Genomic DNA, 20,381 nt, shown 5'->3' with positions numbered 1-20,381 from the left:
GTCATTGATTAATTGATTCGTATATATGTATAATTGCACCGTGTTCAAAGTTTTTGCACTGAATAACATCTGCACTGCTCTTAGCCAATCAGAATCGAGGAATTTGTGCATGTATATTATTATATAATTAACAATTTTTGTTGTTGTTAAATTTTACTCGATGTAAATTGTGCAGTTTGGCATTTTCCCTGCAAGCAATACAACAATTTTGAAATAAATCAAAGTTGTGGTAGTTTCGCAATATGTATAAATAAATGCCCCTGCATATCTAACTGTCAACGGCTGTACTTTATAGATACGAACAATATGTGATATGTTGGGCTCCGCTATAGGTATTGCCTTAATATATCTAGTATGTATACTCTCAGCATCTTGGGTGTATTCAGGCTTTGTTCACTATCCTGTATATCTTTTATGCACACAAGAACATAAATAGGAAAATACATTTACATTCACGAGTTTGCTTAAAGAGCCTTTGATTGGGCTTTAGATTGGGGGAGGGGCGAACCAACCAGAAAAAAATAAACTTAGCAGACCTACCCCCTGATTAATAATGACCTTTTTCCTTATACCTTTGACACCTATCATGCAACGACTTTGATTTTATATCCTTTTTTATTTGTTATCGCTTTTTTTCACTTTTGGATCAATAGACCTCGCGGTTAGATATACAATACTTGTTAGGCCTTTATTTTACCCCAAAGGGAGGCTTAAATGACCATATCTTGGCGGGAATGCAATGAAGTATTAAATAACTTTTATAAACTGTTGCTGTCTCGTGTGTGGTGTTGTTTACTTGCTTTTGGCGGGAAAAAGAGAGGCGCACGCAAGGCCGTTTGAGCCGTAAAACCACAGTCCTCCCAAGTATTATAATTTAACTGCGAAAACGTCTATTATTATCGCTTGTTACACTTTCATATGGCGGACCAATGCTTTAACGCCCTCCAGTGTCTCATGGCCTGTGGGAATGATTTGATCCTCCGGTAACAAGAAACCGTAGCTTCCGGTGTCTCTAAGCTCCACGGAGAACGAGTACATTACGCGTAGTTTACCATAGACCCAGTCCTCGCAGCCACCCGCAGCAGGATCTACGTGCAGAACGGCAAAATGCGTAAGGGTAGTATTATATGACAGTATGAAAGCACAGAAAGGGCGGGATCTACGTAACATAACGGCATAATGCGTAAGGGTAGTATTCTATGACAGTATGTAAGCACAGAAAGGGCGGGGTCTACGTAGCATAACGGCGTAATGCGTAAGGGTAGTATTATATGACAGTATGTAAGCACAGAAAGGGCGAGATCTACTTGCAGAACGGCATAATGTGTAAGGGTAGTATTATATGACAGTATGAAAGCACAGAAAGGGCGGGATCTACGTTACATAACGGCATAATGCGTAAGGGTAGTATTCTATGACAGTATGTAAGCACAGAAAGGGCGGGGTCTACGTAGCATAACGGCGTAATGCGTAAGGGTAGTATTATATGACAGTATGTAAGCACAGAAAGGGCGAGATCTACTTGCAGAACGGCATAATGTGTAAGGGTAGTATTATATGACAGTATGTAAGCACAGAAAGGGCGGGGTCTACGTGCAAAACGGTATAATGTGTAAGGGTAGTATTATATGACAGTATGTAAGCACAGAATGGGCGGGATCTACGTAACATAACGGCATAATGCGTAAGGGTAGTATTATATGACAGTATGTAAGCACATAATGGGCGGGATCTACGTAGCATAACGGCATAATGTGTAAGGGTAGTATTATATGACAGTATGTAAGCACAGAATGGGCGGGATCTACGTAGCATAACGGCATAATGCGTAAGGGTAGTATTATATGACAGTATGTAAGCACAGAAAGGGCGGGATCTACGTAACATAACGGCATAATGCGTAAGGGTAGTATTATATGACAGTATGTAAGCACAGAAAGGACGAGATCTAGTTAGTAGTTCGTTATGGTGATTTATGTGGATTGTGGTTTGTTTCTCTGTGGAGAAAGAAGAGCTAGCCTTCGAATAAGTATTACTTACACAGAATCTTAGCGGAGGACCCGTATGTGTACCTCGTGTTGTAGCCCGCCCTCCTTATCCCATATACAGCAGCTTTTGCGGCTTGTTTCTACAAATACACACTTTATTAGTGGGATTCAGTGGCTGGACTCGGTGTTTCACTTCTATTTCTTCATAATGTAGTTTTGAGTTTTTATATGTACTTTAAAACAAGTACCTGTTCGTCGTAGTGTTTGGGAAGAACAGAGCTGGTGTAGCCCCAGGGAGTGAACCACATCTGAGAGTAGGCGTGCATGTCGATAAACCCCTTGAGGTTACTCACGCTCTGCAAGTAATCCCTATGGGCATAATCATAATCGCCATCTTCAGTATTATCATCATCAACAACCTCATAATCATCAACATTTTCATCAACAATATCATAACAACCACCGTAACCATTTTCAGATTACCCAAGCTCTTCTTGTAGTGGTCATGGGCATCACCATCACCATACCATCATCATCATTATCATTATCATCATCATCATCATCATTATCATCATCATCATTATCATCATCATCACTATCATCATCAACATAACCACTTGATCCTCTATAACAAGACAATACTACGTCACTACATTATCTTAATTCATCATTCACCCTTGCCTCTTGCTTGAAATCCTTCTTGTTACCTGATATTTTTTGTTTCAGCCTCTGAAAAGGGATGGGGCCCCCTGTACACTGAATTTTGACCATCACCACTCGTTCCAGCTCCTGAACAAAATCTCACAGTCAGCACAAACTAGACCCCCTTCCTTTTAGTTAAACCTTTATCCAGAGAGAGGAGAACATGTTCTGAATATGATTAAGTTCTGGGCACAAAAACGTTATATTAGTAGATAAATACATCTCAGTTTTGGGTAATATACCGAGTAGAGCTTCTTTCAATTCATAGAGAGGCAGTTACATACTCGTGCCTAACAGAATATACAAAAATCATCATCTTGTCGTGGAAAATTCATCGAAAATTTTGTTTAACACACTGACCCCTCAACCGGCCTGTACCCACAAACCCAAAAATTCAAGAATGCGAAATAAACGCAACAAGATGAAGATACTCAGGCATCAGTCTAAGGGCTAAATGGTTTTAAAGATATGCATCCATCCAAGGTGATATCAACTACTCTTTAGCCAAATAACAGCTAAGGTTCTTTGACAAATTAGAAAATACAACGAGGAAAAACAGTAGAATCTACCCTCTCAACAAAAAGCTAAATTAAATCCCCAAAGCCAAACAAATCAATTCCAGGTCATACAGACCCAAAATAGAGGTGTAAACAATGTTGGAATCAATTTGGTTTCAGAAAAGACAGCATTTATGAGAGCTGTGGTGATACATTGATAGCTGTGGTGAGAATTTTTTCTTCTCATCCAGGCAAAGCCAAACAAGAAAACATTCCCATGAATCCACCTTTGCTTGCAAATAACCATAAGTACAGCCCCAATAGACTTAAAGATGTCCTAAGGCACTCTCCCAATATGCTAATAGCTGTATTTTTTTATGAAAAATACAAGCAACCATCAACTTGTACTCACATATTAGCATTAGAGATGGGACCGCAAAACATCTTTGGAAAGCTAGGATACCACTGACTAGGTGCAGCGGTGTTTGAATTTGACGGGCTGTAGAAAACTCAGAATAGAGGGGGGGAGGCATCTGTTTTCAGTGTGTTTGTAAATTTAGCAAAAAATAACCAGGATTCAATGGGTTAAGTGTATTCGTCTCGCTGTCATCCTACTATGGTAGGATGTTCATAGTACTGTCGTCATTCATCGATTGGTTAAAAATTATGCTACTACCGTAGCATAGTCATGCTAGATTACCTCCCCACATATAGTCCCAGTTTCTATTCAGGTCTGTTCCATAGTCAGCATTATTTGGATTGCGGTTCTTTCGCCAGAGTCGATTCTACATTAAAAAAAGAAGAAAGAGGCATAAATTATTTCCCCATTTTAGCTGCATTCTTTGTTCTGCTAACCGTGTTCCCTAACCCTAACCCTGGATACCCGAGGCCTATCCCTCTACCCCACGTGTCCATGTTCCCCTTGTCCCTCTACCCCACGTGTCCATGTTCTCCTTGTCCCTCTATTCCACATGTCCATGTTCCCCCCGTCCCTCTACCCCACGTGTTCATGTTCCCCCCGTCCCTCTACCCCACGTGTCCATGTTCCCCTTGTCCCTCTACCCCACGTGTCCATATTCCCCTTGTCCCTCTACCCCACGTGTCCATGTTCCCCTTGTCCATCTACCCACGTGTCCATGTTCTCCTTGTCCCTCTAACCACGTGTCCATGTTCCCCTTGTCCCTCTACCCACGTGTCCATGTTCCCCTTGTCCCTCTACCCCACGTGTCCATATTCCCCTTGTCCCTCTACCCCACGTGTCCATATTCCCCTTGTCCCTCTACCCCACGTGTCCATGTTCCCCCCGTCCCTCTACCCCACGTGTCCATGTTCTCCTTGTCCCTCTAACCACGTGTCCATGTTCCCCTTGTCCCTCTACCCCACGTGTCCATGTTCCCCTTGTCCATCTACCCACGTGTCCATGTTCCCCTTGTCCTTCTACCCACGTGTCCATGTTCCTCTTGTCCCTCTATTCCACGTGTCCATGTTACCCTTGTCCCTTTACCCCACGTGTCCATATTCCCCTTGTCCCTCTACCCCACGTGTCCATATTCCCCTTGTCCCTCTACCCACGTGCCCATGTTCCCCTTGTCCCTCTACCCACGCGTCCATGTTCCCCCTGTCCCCCTGCCCACGTGTCCATGTTCCCCTTGTCCCTCTACCCCACGTGTCCATGTTCTCCTTGTCCCTCTATTCCACATGTCCATGTCCCAACCGTCCCTCTACCCACGTGTCCATGTTCCCCCCGTCCCTCTACCCCACGTGTTCATGTTCCCCTTGTCCCTTTACCCCACGTGTCCATGTTCTCCTTGTCCCTCTACCCCACGCGTCCATGTTCCCCTTGTCCCTTTACCCCACGCGTCCATGTTCCCCTTGTCCCTCTACCCCACGATTCCATGTTCCCCCCGTCCCTCTACCCCACGTGTCCATGTTCCCCCCGTCCCTCTACCCCACGTGTCCATGTTCCCCCCGTCCCTCTACCCCACGTGTCCATGTTCCCCTTGTCCCTCTACCCCACGTGTCCATGTTCCCCTTGTCCCTCTACCCCACGAGTCCATGTTCCCCCCGTCCCTCTACCCCACGTGTCCATGTTCACCCCGTCCCTCTACCCCACGTGTCGGTGTAGCCCCCACTTGTTCATATCCCTATCTTTACCCCTTTTGTCCACGTGTACTCGTATCCGTCCGGATTGACTACTGGGAGAATAACGAAGTCCATTTTGTCTAACATGCTGGTTATACCCGAGTCTTTACCGTACTTTGTCACCATCTGAAAAAAAAGCGATCACACATTCTCGTTGGAACTCAAACTGTAACTAGCATACCAAGAACGTCATACCTTGTTTATAGCGTACATGCGTGTCGTCATACTTTGTCTATGGCTTACATCTGTGATGTCATACCTTGTCTATAGCTTACATTTGTGACGCCATACCTGTTATAAGGTTAAATGCATGATGTCATACCTGATCTGTGGCGTACATGCGTGACATCTTACCTTTCTATGACGTAAATGTGTGACGATATACCTTGTTTTTGGTGTACTTGTGTGAAGTCATTTCTGGTCTATAGCGTACATGTGTGACGTCAACCCTGGTCTATGGCGTACCTGTGTGACGTCATATCTGGTCTATGGCGTACATGTGTGACGTCATATCTGGTCTATGGCATACATATGTTAAGTCATACCTGGTCTATGGCGTACATGCATGTTGCAGGAGAGATCCACTCACGCGCGTGAATTCCACATTGCCAGTAGAATACTGGCTTGTTGGGCTTGTAAGCTCCTTTCACCTGAAACAAGGAAGACGGCACAAGACAGGTAAGAGCTTGAAAGCTCCATTCACCTTGTATAGAGCCTCGATCTAACGGAAATGACAGCCGAGGGTTGTGATCAAACAACATTTCGTTCTTTCAGGTACTGTTTGCTATTGGGTAGGTGCTATTTGTTATTGGGTAGGTACTATTTGCTATTAGATAGGTACTTTTACTATTGGGTAGGTACTATTTGCTATTGGGTAGGTACTATTTGTTTGGTAGGTAGGTACTATTTGCTATTGGGTAGGTGCTATTTGCTATTGGATAGGTACTATTTACTATTGGGTAGGTACTATTTGCTATTGGGTAGGTGCTATTTGCTATTGGGTAGGTACTATTCGCTATTGGGTAGGTACTATTTGCTATTGGGTAGGTACTATTTACTATTGGGTAGGTACTATTTGCTATTGGGTAGGTGCTATTTGCTATTGGGTAGGTGCTATTTGCTATTGGGTAGGTACTATTTGCTATTGGGTAGGTGCTATTTGCTATTGGGTAGGTACTATTTGCTATTGGGTAGGTACTATTTGCTATTGGGTAGGTGCTATTTGCTATTGGGTAGGTGCTATTTGCTATTGGGTAGGTACTATTTGCTATTGGGTAGGTGCTATTTGCTATTGGGTAGGTACTATTTGCTATTGGGTAGGTACTATTTGCTATTGGGTAGGTACTATTTGCTATTGGATAGGCGCTTTTGCTATTGGGTAGGTGCTCTACATCTACATCTACATTGTTAATCCACAAAGGGGTTACCATCACTGTGGATATAAATTAATTGTATAAATAAATACATTAATTAATTAATTAACTAAAATAAATAAAAATAAATAAATAAATAAATTAAAAAATAAAAATAAAAAAAATAAAAAAAAATAAAAAAATAAAAAATAAAAAACATAAAATAAAATAATAATAGAAATAATAATAATAATAAATAAAAAATAAATAATACTACAAATAATAATAAGGCAGAATAAAAATAATAATAAGGCAGAATAAAAAAAAGATTAAATAAAGTAAAAAGATAAAAATCGTTTAAACAGCATTATTGGTATTAATATAATTTTATTGATTTAATTTTATTTTATTCGTTCTCTAAAAATATCTGCACTAGTGGAATCCAGGGTAAGGCGGGGCAGCTTGTTCCATTCTTTTATTGTCCTACAGAAAAACGAGTTCTTATAAGCTTCTGTTCTTGGACATAACTCAATAAATTTATCTGGATGAGAGCTGCGTAATTGGCGGGTGCGTCTATCAATATTGTCTGGTATCTCAAGTGCTGATTTTTTGTTAACAGCCTTGTAAAATAATGTAAGCCTGGCATCCTGGCGCCTTTTAGAGAGAGGGGGCCACTCCAAATCGTTTAGGATGTTTGTGACTGTGCCAGGAGTCCTATCCCAGCAACTTTTAACAAAACGACCCGCCCTCCTTTGAACCTTCTCAATCTGTTTGACGTGTTTCTTCAACCATGGATCCCAGGCAGAGCTGGCATACTCTAAGTGTGGAAGAACGAGCGATTTATAAGCAGCTTCCTTAATGTTCTCTGGGCAGTTGCTTAGGTTGCGCCTAAGAAAACCTAAGGTCTGGTTGGCTTTGGACACTTTGTTGTTTATATGCCAGCTCCAGTCAAGTGTGTTCGAGAGCTCGACGCCTAGGTATGGATGGTATTCAACTGGTTTAAGGATGTGGTTCATCAATGTGTAGTTAAATACTATAGGTTCCCTATTTCTCGTGACTCTCATGACAAAACAATTTGGTGGGTTAAAGGACATGAGCCATTTCTCTGCCCATTTCTCGATGGAGGTAAGATCAGACTGGAGCTGATGTGCATCAAAAGTTGCCTCGATGACACTGTATAAAAGAGTATCATCAGCAAACAGTCTTATGGTAGAAGATTTACAATCATTGCCGATGTCATTTATGTAGAGTAAAAACATCAGTGGGCCGAGAACGGTCCCCTGCGGCACACCAGATGACACACTTATAGGGGCAGATGAGACTCCATCAACAAGAACGGATTGTTCCCTATGTGTTAACCAGGTTGTAAGCCAGGTCTTTAGGAGACCCCGAATTCCATAAAAATCGAGCTTGGAAATAAGCCGCTGGTGGGGAACAATATCAAAGGCTTTACTAAAATCCATGATGGTCAGATCAGTTTGTCTGCCGAGATCTAGAGCTTTCCCCACATCCTCTAGGGTGGTTATTAATTGCGTTTCACAGGAAAAGAACCTGCGAAAACCATGTTGGAACTTGACGAGGATATTATGGGTATCAAGATGATTCATTATGTCATGGAAAATAATGTGCTCAAGTATTTTACAAGGTACAGCAGTCAGTGAAATAGGACGGTAGTTGGAAGGGATATTCTTATTTCCCTTTTTGAACACTGGGGTCACATTTGCACTGAGCCAGTCATTCGGGAGAGTACCGGTCTCTAAAGATTGCGTGAACAAGAACGTCAGAGCTGGGGCGATTTCATGGGCAGCTTCTTGTAAATTTTTACAGGGGATTAAATCAGGGCCATTAGCTTTCTTCGGGTTAACATTTTGAAGTAGTTTGATAACACCGTCTATAGATATTAAAGTAGACGCTATAGTCGGATAAGGACTTGGTCCAAGTGTAGGTATAGAACTATTATTTTCATGAGTAAAAACGGACTGGAAGTGTGAACTCAGAGCACGTGCCTTACCAAGACTGTCACTGACTAATTCACCCTTATCATCGCGTAGGGGAGCAACACCAACATCATGGGTCTTTTTGGACTTGATATAAGTCCAGAACCGTTTGGTTATGGTATGGTTCGCTGTTTCACTACCCTCTGGGACTGTTAAGAGCTGGGACACATACTCGCTGTGTGCCTTAGCGAGATTTTTCTTTACGAGTTTACGCAAGTCTTTAATTTTTTTCCAGGCAGCATGGTTGTTACAGTGTTTGGCATGGTTATATAGACGTTGCTTTTTTCGGATTAACCTTTTAATGGAACTAGTGATCCATGGCAAGTTCCATCTACCACTGATGTTTTTTTGTGGGATATGTTTTTTCATGATCTCAGTGATTGTGGTTTTAAAGAAATCATAGTTTTAATTGATCAATTTATGATAGGCCTCATTGTTGAAGTAATTATCAAGATGTTTTTTAAGGTCAGTTTTCACTGCACCCATATTACCTTTCCTAAATACAAAGACTTTACGAGGCTTTTTCTTGTTGAAGGAGGGCTTCAAGTTTAGATCAAATAACACCAGATCATGATCACTCATGCCGGGCTCAACCACTAGGTCTAATACCATCTCTGGGCAAGTGGTGAGAACAAGATCGAGGGTGTTCTCCCCTCTAGTTGGCTCCATAACATGTTGAGTCAGTGAGTGGTCGTTCACAATGTCCAAAAACTTGTGGTTTACTTCAAGCCCATAAGTAGGATTAGGTCTTACAGCGTAGTTATCATCTTCCCATGATATACTAGGCAGGTTCAGGTCACCGGTAATGAGGATGTTTGGAATTGGATTTTTAACCAGCTTGCATAATGCACCATCGAGAGCTACAAGGGGGTCAACATTTGAGTCTGGGGTCCTATAGACTGAGCCAACAAAAAGTGATTTGCTTCCTGCAATATTTATCTTTGACCAGATGCCTTCATAATTACCATCCATTTGCTCCTCGTGAGTCACCACAAGATGGTTGGAGAAAGCAGACAACACCCCTCCACCAAATTCGTTTCTATCCTTACAAAAAGTGGTGTAACCTTTCTCCAGAATTTCAGCCGAAAAGACAGTGTCATTAATGTGGGTCTCATTTACATTAACAATATCAGGTTTGTAGTTGTCAATCAGGCTTTGAAATTCAAGGCGTTTATCTTTACCCTTTAAGCTACAAGCATTCAGTGTTAACACTCTCAATTTGTGGGGGTCTTTCATTTTATTTGATGCAGGAGATCTTTGCCTGGGGGAGGATGTTAGTGGCTGGGGCGATTCTGAGCCGGATGATTGTACTGATGTTGATAAAGATAAATAATATGTCAGGACCACTTGATGACTTTTTGAAATTGGCCACATCACAGGCACAGCAGATCCAAGAACAAGAACTGTTAGCAAGTGTATTGTAACTTTCATTGCTTATTGAGCAGCATTTTGTGTGATACCATGCATCGCAGTAGTCGCACTGAATACCCTTCTGGTTGCATTTAACTGGTTTTGAGCATGCTCCACAGGGATACCGGTAGGTGGGACCGGGATTGAGAGGGATGTCCCCACTAAGAATGAGTAGGCGAAAGGCGAGTAAGCTTGGGTTACTCCTTGGAGCGATCAATTTTCTACGATTGGGATGAATATTGTTCATGAAAATTTTAACTTTGTCCAGGCTCATTTCGAAAAGTGCTGGTGAAATGAAGGGTCTGGCCTTAGACTCAATTAGTGGGCTCTGCCACCGTAATAAGAAATTCTGGAGATGTAGAGCAAATAGGAGTACTATCAAGGGGGCCATGAGGTGGCCTGCCATTATGCCAGATATAATTATTATATATATATTTTTTGAAAAAGAATTACAGAAATAGTATTGTAGGTTATTTTCCGGTTATTCCGGTTAAATAATTGTTTGATTGTATATAATTATTTGATTAGTTTCCCTTTCTTTTATTTAACTAGATCAATTAATTATTAATAATCAATAATCAAGGTAAAATTAAGTAGAATAAAATAGTTAAAAGACTACAATGAAAATCAGAAAAATATGCAAATCCTTCGCAGAATTTACAGGCGACTGATTTCGGAGCTGAATAAATTATTGTTTGTAAGTGAAGAATTATCCAAAATATCACTTAAGCTTATGGTGAAAACACAAAGTACAGTTTCAAACACAAGAAAACTAAGCCGGAAAAACAGGAGACAACGTGGGAAGTCAGTTTTTGTCGTAGGACAAAACGGCGGACAAAACAGTGTGACAGAGTCACAACAGTAAAAATATAGAAATGGCGGGAAAGACTCACGAAGTGCAACCAGTTTAGTCAAGAAAGGCTACAGGAGAAACCTTATGGCAAAAGAAAACCCTCTTGTATTACCTTATGACCCTTCGCCTGTGATATTTGTGACACTCATGTGACTTCAATGATGCAACGCTGCATTCAAGAAATCCAAAAAAATTCAATTTTCAATACGCGAATTTCTGCCTTAAAATAAACTAATATTGCTATTCTTCAACTCTTCTATATAGTCAGTAAATGAGAATGAATGTTGTAATGGTTTGATGTCTGGCGAAATACCTTGAAGGCTCCACAACTCTCCACCTCGTGCTAACAGTCAGCAGTTCACATTTATGTATACATTTATGTATGGCAGCATAAAGCTTTACGGCTAAGCTGGAGATTTCGGCCCCAACACCGCTATCTAGCAAACTGTACAACACAAAGGAACCTGAGGTACCCGCGCATTAATGGGGAGGCAATAACCAGGATCCCAGCCCTGTCTTAGTCCTCTTAGTCCTATTTGCTATTGGGTAAGTGCTATTTGCTATTGGATAGTACCAACCCAATACCTAACCTATAGCAAAAGTACCTATCCAATAGCAAATAGCACCTACCCAATAGCAAATAGCACCTACCCAATAGCAAATAGCACCTACCCAATAGCAAAAGTACCTATCCAATAGCAAATAGCACCTACCCAATAGCAAAAGTACCTATCCAATAGCAAAAGTACCTATCCAATAGCAAATAGCACCTACCCAATAGCAAAAGTACCAACCCAATACCTAACCTATAGCAAAAGTACCTAATTGCTATTGGGTAGGTACTATTTGCTATTGGGTAGGTACTATTTGCTATTGGATAGGTACTTTTGCTATTGGGTTTAGTTTAGTTTAGTTTATTGTTTTGTCACTTAATACATTTTTTAAATAAAGATAATTATAATAATTTACATAGTGTGACAAGGAGGACCGTAAGAAACCGCAAGGCTTATACGAGACGGACCTCCTAAATCTTAACAGAAAATACATATTTGATAGTTCGGACAGTCAGATTAATCATATAAATATTTGGTAGGAGAGCTTTCATATTTTTTTTTCATACTTATATAAAAAAACACACACACACAAACACAAATCGAGAAAGAAAAAAAATTAAGAGTTAATAAGAGAAGTCTTTAACTTATTACAAAAAGAGTTAAGTGTTTTGGCAGACTGAATATCAGAAGACAATGAATTGAAATATTTAGGTCCCTGATGTCTTAACGCAAACTTATGTATATTTGTTCTAAACTTTGAAATATGGAACAAGTTAGAGCTTCTCGTGTAATAATCGTGAATTTGAGAGTTCAATTGAAATATCCTGTTAAATGTTTGGGGAAGTAACCTATTTTTAAATTGATACATTAACTTACCTATTTGAAATAAAAATAAATAATTGAATTTCAATATGTTTAGATTCCTATATATCGGATCAGTGTGTGCATCATAGGATGCTCCGACAATTATACGTATTGCTCGTTTTTGGAGCATAAGAATACGATTTAAATTAGATGGATAAGTGGATCCCCAAACACTAACACAGTATTGCAAGTATGGATATAACAAAGAATAATACAACGTCAATAGTGATTGCTTTGAAAGGCAAAAACTTGCTTTATACATAATTCCTACAGCTTTTGAAACCTTACGCGCGACATTGGTAATATATGGTAACCATGTCAAGTGTTCGTCAAGAATAACACCTAAAAATACTGTTTCTTTGACTCGCTTTATATTCTGACCACCTAAGGTGACCTTTATATCAAGGTTTTGCCTTTTTTGCCGTGGCCTAAAGATAATATATTTTGATTTTTTTATAAGAGAGAGAGTTTATGGCTCACATGAACTCTATACATAGAACTATAAAATTTACGTTTGAGTGGTCCACTAGTCAGGTAAATTTTTTGGATGTTTCACTTACTCTTAGGGATGGGTTAATATCTACAGATTTGTATAGTAAGCCTACTGATAAGCATCAATATCTTTTTCATACGTCCTGTCATCCGTCTGCTTGTAAGAAAGGCATTCCTTTTGGACAGGCACTACGTATTCGTAGGATATGTTCGGAAGACTCTTCTTTCGAAAAGAGGGTATTAGAGTTACAAGGTTATTTAGTTGATAGGGGTTATGACAGCAGGTTTGTGGGGAGGGAAGTTGACCGGGTTAGACGTATTCCTAGGAACGACACATTGAAAGACAGGCGTAAAGGTAAGAATGATCGTGTACCTTTTGTAGTCACTTTTCATCCAGATTTACCTGATTTACCTGGTATTCTTTGTAATTTACAGCCAGTTCTAGAGTCTTCTAGTAGATGTAGGGGTGCTATTGGTAGGGTACCTATGGTGGCTTATAGGAAACCTAGGAGTTTAAAGGATATGTTGGTGCACTCCTCTCTTAAAGAGGATAGTACTCAGGTTAGAGGTTGTGGTAAGTGTGGCGGTAAAAGGTGTAGGGTGTGTAACTTTCTTAAGACAGGGCGGGAGTTTCGCAGTACAGTTACTAATAAGAAATATGTCATTAATTTTGACTTGGACTGTAACTCAGATTTTGTTGTTTATCTAATTACTTGATCTATGTGTAGCAAGCAATACATAGGGTCTACTATCAGTAGTTTTAGGAAGCGTTTTAATAATCATAAAAGTAGGTTAAATAAGCACCCTAGTTTACCGGTTAGTGAAAAAGTTAAGGATGACCTTATCTATCAACATTTTCATTGCGACAATCATTTAGGTCTTAATAATGTTATGGTACAACTTATAGATAAGTGTAACTCTGAGGCTCAGCTTAGGGAAAGGGAAGGCCAGTGGGCTTATCGGCTTAGGTCTATCTACCCGCGGGGTCTTAATAGTGATGACTTTTTTTGTAGTAGGAACCCACGTAGAGATGTGTAAATTCTTTTTATCCATAGCGCGCGCTATTCTAGAAAATGCGCGTTTTTGTCAGTTGTAATTTTTTTACGTCTCGCGCCACTATTCTGATGTAAATAAGCTTGTAACGATTCACCTTCTTCAGTCTGCCCTGAAGAAGTCTTATTAAAGACGAAAATTTGGCAGAGTCGATTTCCAGTTTTTGTGTATTGATTTTTTTATATTTATAGATAACTTGTTTGCACAAAACCAATCTGTTAATTTGGTAAGTTCATTATTGATTGCGAGACATAATGAGTCTAAGTTTTTATGGGAGAAAAATATACTTGTATCATCAGCAAATAAAAGTATGTCTAAGGCGGTTGAAACGCTACATATATCATTGATATAAATCAGAAAGAGAAGCGGCCCGAGCACGCTGCCTTGTGGGACACCGCACTTCACTAATTTACGACAAGAAGAAACGCCATTAAAATTTACAAACTGCTCTCTATCTGAAAGATAACTTTCAAACCATTTGAGAGGAGTTCCACGTATTCCATAGTTATGCGATTTCGCTAGTAAAATGCCATGATTGACCGTGTCAAACGCCTTTGACAGATCAATAAAAACGCCTAGAGTATATTTTTTATAATCAATAGCACTAGATAGAGTATCGTATAAATGAAGAAGTGCAAGAACTGTCGAATGGTTCTTTCTAAAACCATATTGGTTATTTGATAGAATATCATATTTAATCAGGAAATTATATAACCGTTTATATACAACTTTCTCGAAAAATTTCGAAAAAACTGGTAAGACGGACACAGGTCTATAGTTTGCATAAAAAGCCTGATCACCAGTCTTAAACAGTGGTAAAACGCCTGCCACTTTTAACTTCTTTGGGACTATACCAGACCGAGTAGATAAATTAATAATATCAGCTATTGGTTTGGAAATTATATCAATATTTGGCTTTATAATATCAATGTGAATATTATCAAACCCAGCAGCTGTGCCAGGACGAAGGCTTGAGCAGATCTCAATGATTTCTTGGTGATCAGTATCAGAAAAAAATATTGAATTAAGAATATCATTGTTCAGAAAACTAGAGAAACATTTATCAGAAGATGGTACTTTTTCCGCTAAAGAGGGACCAAGATTTGTGAAATAATCACAAAAACCATTTGCAATCTCCATCGGATCGCTGACTTCACGGCCGGCAACCTTAAATGTAGAAGGCAAACGTGAATTACTTTGACGACGATTAATAACTTCATTAAGAATTCTCCACGTTTTTTTAACGTCGGATTTGTATTCGGATAGTTTTTTGTCATAATAATCACGCTTTGCTATTTTAAGTATGTGATTAAGCTTATTTCTAAACTTCTTATATTGATGTTCGTGACGTAATGTTGGAGAGCATAAGAATTGTCTATATAAGTTATTTTTTTTTCTTGATTGATCTCAGGAGACCTTTAGTTAACCAAGGCGTCCTTGTAATGCTTTTCTTTGTTTTTACTTTTTTTAATGGAAAACAATTGTTATAAATCGTCGTAAACGTATCTAAGAAATTGCTATAAGCACTACAAGGATCATCATCAGGGATATGATCCCAACTGTGCATTTCTAGTTCAGATCTAAATTTCGCCTTGCTGGTGGCGGATTTTTCTCTATAAAATGTCCATTGTTTGTGATCAACAACATTAATATTTTCTGAAAGTAAAGTAAAAACTGGTAAGTGATCAGATACATCCGAAAACAATACCCCGCTTTTACTGAAACTATCGTGGTCGTTAATGAAGATATTGTCAAGAAGTGTAGCGGTATGAGAAGTTATTCTTGTTGGGCGCGTTATCAAAGGAAAAAACATTTTAGAATACATTATGTCCAAAAATTCAGCAGTTAAACGATGGGTATCATGCTTCATTAGGTCCAAATTCCAATCGGCCATTAATATACACAACTTGTTATTTTTAGAGATGGCTAAAAGAATTTGATCTAGTTCATCACAAAATTCTTGTACGTCTTTTTCTGGCGGTCTATAGACAACGCCAACAATAATGTTTCTTTCCTTTTGACGAGTTATTTCAACAAATAAGGATTCCGCGCAGGTATCAGAAAAGCATATTTCCGGGCGGCATTTAAACTCGAATTCCTGTTTTAGATACAAGCCAACACCTCCCCCAGTTCTGCCTTTGCGTGGTTCATGAACATAATTGTAGCCTGGAATGTCACAAGAATGACAAACATTTTTTAGCCAAGTCTCACTAATTCCTATCATTGAGAAAGTTAAATTCAGTGTTGACAGTAAATTGGTTACCTTATCAAAATTACCGGACAAACTTCGGGTATTCAAATGTAAAATAGACAACCCCTTTTCCGTCTTACTATTCACTAATTCGTTAAATTGATCCTCGATGTAGTAGTCACATGAAAACGACGAATAGAAATTTGCATCGGGATCATTATTAACGCATAAGCTAAGTTGCTTGTTTGTTTCAGAAAGTAAGGGGTTGAATTTAAGATAGGTGGGTAGGTGCTATTTGCTATCAAGTAGGTACTTTTGCTATAGGTAAGGTATTGGATAGGTACTATTTAATATTGGTAGGTACTATTGGGTTTTGAAAAGACGAGCATACCTTTATTGCTCGCAAATAGCGCCCTTGGTATGTTCGTCGACGCCCGATAGTAAGGACTTGAGCATTTCCATACTTTGATTCTAGGCTTTTCAGCTTGTCGTTAATCTGTCAGGAAAGGCGAAACAGAACAATCATTTCATTCTTGATAAGAAAAATAAAGCAAGTATGAGAGAACGAAAGGGGGAAACAAAACGTGCTTGTGTAATATGAATGGGTCGTATCAGCAGTGGATCCAGTCTTGCCCCCCTTCAAGATGACCTTTTTTTTACCTCGCTAAGTCTGTTGTAATCTGTGTGTGAGAAAGATGCCGCGCGCTTCACGCGTCTACTCTCGAACTGCTCCACCAGTTTATGCACATCCGGGATATTGACAGTGAATGGGATTCCCTTGTCACTCATCTGACGCGAGACGGTGTTGAAGTCTTTCTCTGGGATCATTATATCAACAGGTTTGCCGACATGGCTTACATGGGTCCAAAAGTCAAACTGCAAGAAATAAAATTACCTAAACTTAAAGGAAAACGAAATTTTTTTTTGGAAAAATCAAATCGCAGAGTCGCACAAAGCATCCATTTTCATCGGCTGATTGACCTGATTCAAACAAGTAATAGAGAAATCTCAATAAAATCTAGAACTCAGTTGTTTGGGGTTGTTCTGGAAAATAACCTGCCAAATTCATTCAAGAAAATATTGTAAAATAAGATATGTATTGTGAATCGTTTGCCCCAAAAAGAAATAGCACGATTTGCAAGATCCCCCCCTAATCACAATACCGCAATTAGGCGACTATTCATAAATTACAAAGCAACCTGTGCAGGATTCATGTAAGACGTTAGGCAAATAGTCTCACATATAAATCCTGCTAGCGGCGCAGTAGCTTTAAACAAAAAACCTCTACGCCCAGTTGCCGCCTGTCGTCAGGAAACGTGTTTCTTCAAGTCCCCTATTTTTCCCGCTCTCTCACCTTGTCGGTGGACTCTAAGTCCCGGATGACACGCATGTGCTCGTGGTTCTTAGGAATCACACGAATCACTTTGTCACTAGAAAACAATATGATATATTATCAGACTTCTATGGAACTGCCTCAATTGCATCGCGCCTTTATAACTAGGACCTTTCAAACCATGGATTCGGGTCATGTACAGTACAAGCTAACAGGAGATTTCACCACATTGGATTGGTGCACCACAGACAAAGAGCGAGAAAACAATGAGGTGATCTAGCCAATCCTGTTAGGCCTACGAGCGGACATCTGCACTTCTCGTGGATTCTCGCATTTCCGGTAGCAAAATAAGATGGTCTGAAACACATCACGTGACTTTTTGAACGGCAAACTCACGCCAACATAAACACAGAAATGGCTGGGCCCGTCACGTCAAAAAGCGACAACAACTAAAATGTTTTAATGGAAATAAGCACTTTCCTGACAAAGAAACACTCTGGCTGATCCGTAAGCCCTGAAAAAGTTGCTTTTTTTCAGTTGTTTTTGTTATTTTGCCGCCAAAGGCCGAGGCGCGTGTAAGTTTCCCGCCCAAAAAGTCACGTGATTTTTTAGTGCAAGTGGCTCATTGTGTCCCATATTCTACTCACCTTTCCGCATACTGTAGTAAGCATAGCAAAAAGGGAAGGGCGAGCATTGGGAGAATCATTGTCGCCGCGAACATGGACTAACCAACTCAGCACAAAACGTAAGGTGATATACCGAGCGAGTGGGTACATCTGCAAGGTGCGTCAACATCCTGCATAGCAGATGCAAATCAAACTGGCGTTTGAAATGAAACGATGCCTGAAATCTAGAAACTTAGCTGACACTTGTATTAAAGTTTTTTGTCAGGGCTTGTATAGCTGGCCCGCTGGCTGAAACGGAAGATCAGAGGGTAAGCATTTTATACCGCGATGATTCAAGTGTCCAATGCTAACTTTCAGCTCAAAACGGTGTAAAGCTCTTACCGGTTTTTTTTTTTCTTTAGATACGCGTGGCTTATGCTGTCATAAGCCAGGCGTTTTTTTTTTTTTGCCTTCAGCACTACCATGACTGTACTTACACCCACTTTTTCCCTAAGGGGTCGAAAAAAACATTCATGCATGGCTTTCGAGTGTAAACAATCGTTTCTAAAGAAAAAAGCCCCACCGCATTAAAACAAACCCTGCACACCAGTTCCGTTAAAAAAATTCCTCCTCAACAAAAATACCCCCCTCCCAATAAAAGTTCAATCGAATCCTTATCACGGCTGAGTTTTTGTTAGGGGAAGGGGAGGGGATGCTCACCCATGTTTGGGCTTATTCTATGCACATCACGTTTTATTTTACGGCAGCCTACAAACTACCCATAGATCTCAAAGTTACGTTTTCCTGACGTAAACCATTTGCTACTAAGTTAACGAGAAAATCGTTCAAAAAATTTACTAAATGTGATAAATCGTGGATCATTTATAATATATAAGAATCTTAAGCGGCTACTTCCTTTGTCGCCAAAAATCACACGGCCGATAGAATGACTTTAAGTAAAAAAATGCCTTTAATCCAATAATTTTCAATATTGAGCTCTCGTCAATAATTTCCACCTGCTAACATGCGGTTTCGAATGTCATCTGAATTGATTTGATGTTTTTTTTAAATTTCTGTAATTAATGACGACAGTCCCGATTTAAAAAAATATATTTTTGATATTACATTATTAAAATTCGTAATTGAGTCACTGACATACTAATTCCAATTAAAAAACATAATTGCTTTTTTAAATATTATCTGGGACTAAATAATGAGAAAATTAATGATAAACAGTATTAGTTTTGTGATATGTTCTTGCGATATTGAAAACAATTGGAAAAGGAGTTTAACCCTGAGCATCTGACTTACGCGACCAGCTCTTCAACCGCTGGCCTAAAAGGGCCTGTTCGCATGTTCGCTTGAACTTCGTAACAAGACAATTATCGCCTTCTGGGGCGCTTTTGAGAGTCATCGGTTGATTGGATACGGATAAAACCATAGCATACAGATATCTCACTCTTCTCTTTTGTAAGCGGTTCAATAGCTCAGTTGGTAGAGCGCCGGGTATCTTTCCCGGGTTCGTTCCATGGCCTCACGGTAGAGTTGGGGAGTAGCATGGTTCACGCTGTCGATTGGTTCATCGCGCGTAATGTTTCATATCTATGGGTCGTTTGTGTGGTATGGTATACAGGTATCAAGGATAGTGGTTTCCGAGATCACATGTTCTTCAGGTAAAACAAGGAAGGGTTTGTTCAAGTTCTTGCGATGCAGGTGCATGCTAGCGGTCTACAGTCAGAAGATAGACGGTTCTGTTCGAGATCTTCTAGTAAAAAGGCGTGTATGGAGAAAATGGTGGGTGAAACTCAGAGATGTCTAATTGACGATCATACAAGCTATTAAATAAACTCAGGTTGATACTAGCAATAATGTTGTTATTCTGTATTTCCCGCGCAACCGAAGCATGAGCTATCATTCTCCTCCAAACTCTCACGGGCATAACTGTAAGTTGAACTGTACTTTTTGTGAGTCAAATCTCATATTTTTGTTTAAAAAATTAAAATACTGCTAAAAAATGAAACAATTTTTTATTTGCAAACTAGTACGGGCCCGTAGCCAGTTTTTTTAGCGTTGGGGGGGGGGGGGGGGGAAGGGGTTAGTTTACCCATATAGTGGACCATTTTTCTCTTAGGTTGCTCGCCCTAGCTGGCAGTACGGGCCTGAGCTAGACCTAGCTCGCAATACGGGCCTGAGCTAGACCTAGCTTGCATTACGGGCCTGAGCTAGACCTAGCTGGCAGTACGGGCCTGAGCTAGACCTAGCCTGCAGTACGGGCCTGAGCTAGACCTAGCTGGCAGTACGGGCCTGAGCTAGACCTAGCTTGCAGTACGGGCCTGAGCTAGACCTAG

At 40.0% G+C, this 20,381-nt stretch overlaps 2 protein-coding genes across 2 annotated transcripts; both read right to left on the bottom strand.

The window, feature by feature from the left end:
- Positions 1 to 596: 596 nt before the first annotated feature.
- Positions 597 to 18,201, bottom strand: LOC5503926 (carboxypeptidase B). Its single transcript, XM_048725709.1, has 11 exons — positions 18,076 to 18,201; positions 17,450 to 17,525; positions 16,756 to 16,971; positions 16,487 to 16,591; positions 5,875 to 5,979; positions 5,342 to 5,455; positions 3,888 to 3,972; positions 2,696 to 2,777; positions 2,237 to 2,357; positions 2,041 to 2,128; positions 597 to 1,088 (listed from the first exon to the last, which is right to left on the bottom strand). The coding sequence occupies exons 1-11, from the start codon at positions 18,147 to 18,149 to the stop codon at positions 907 to 909; spliced, it is 1,248 nt and encodes a 415-aa protein (XP_048581666.1). The 5' UTR covers positions 18,150 to 18,201; the 3' UTR covers positions 597 to 906.
- Positions 8,966 to 11,555, bottom strand: LOC125561388. The gene is made up of 2 exons (XM_048725714.1): positions 11,255 to 11,555; positions 8,966 to 11,110 (listed from the first exon to the last, which is right to left on the bottom strand). The coding sequence occupies exon 2, from the start codon at positions 10,107 to 10,109 to the stop codon at positions 9,084 to 9,086; it is 1,026 nt and encodes a 341-aa protein (XP_048581671.1). The 5' UTR covers positions 10,110 to 11,110; positions 11,255 to 11,555; the 3' UTR covers positions 8,966 to 9,083.
- Positions 18,202 to 20,381: the final 2,180 nt, after the last annotated feature.

This window comes from Nematostella vectensis, chromosome 1 (assembly GCF_932526225.1).
Source record: "Nematostella vectensis chromosome 1, jaNemVect1.1, whole genome shotgun sequence".
Classification (NCBI taxonomy): domain Eukaryota; kingdom Metazoa; phylum Cnidaria; class Anthozoa; order Actiniaria; family Edwardsiidae; genus Nematostella; species Nematostella vectensis.
This window is presented reverse-complemented; position numbering and strand designations above follow the sequence as displayed.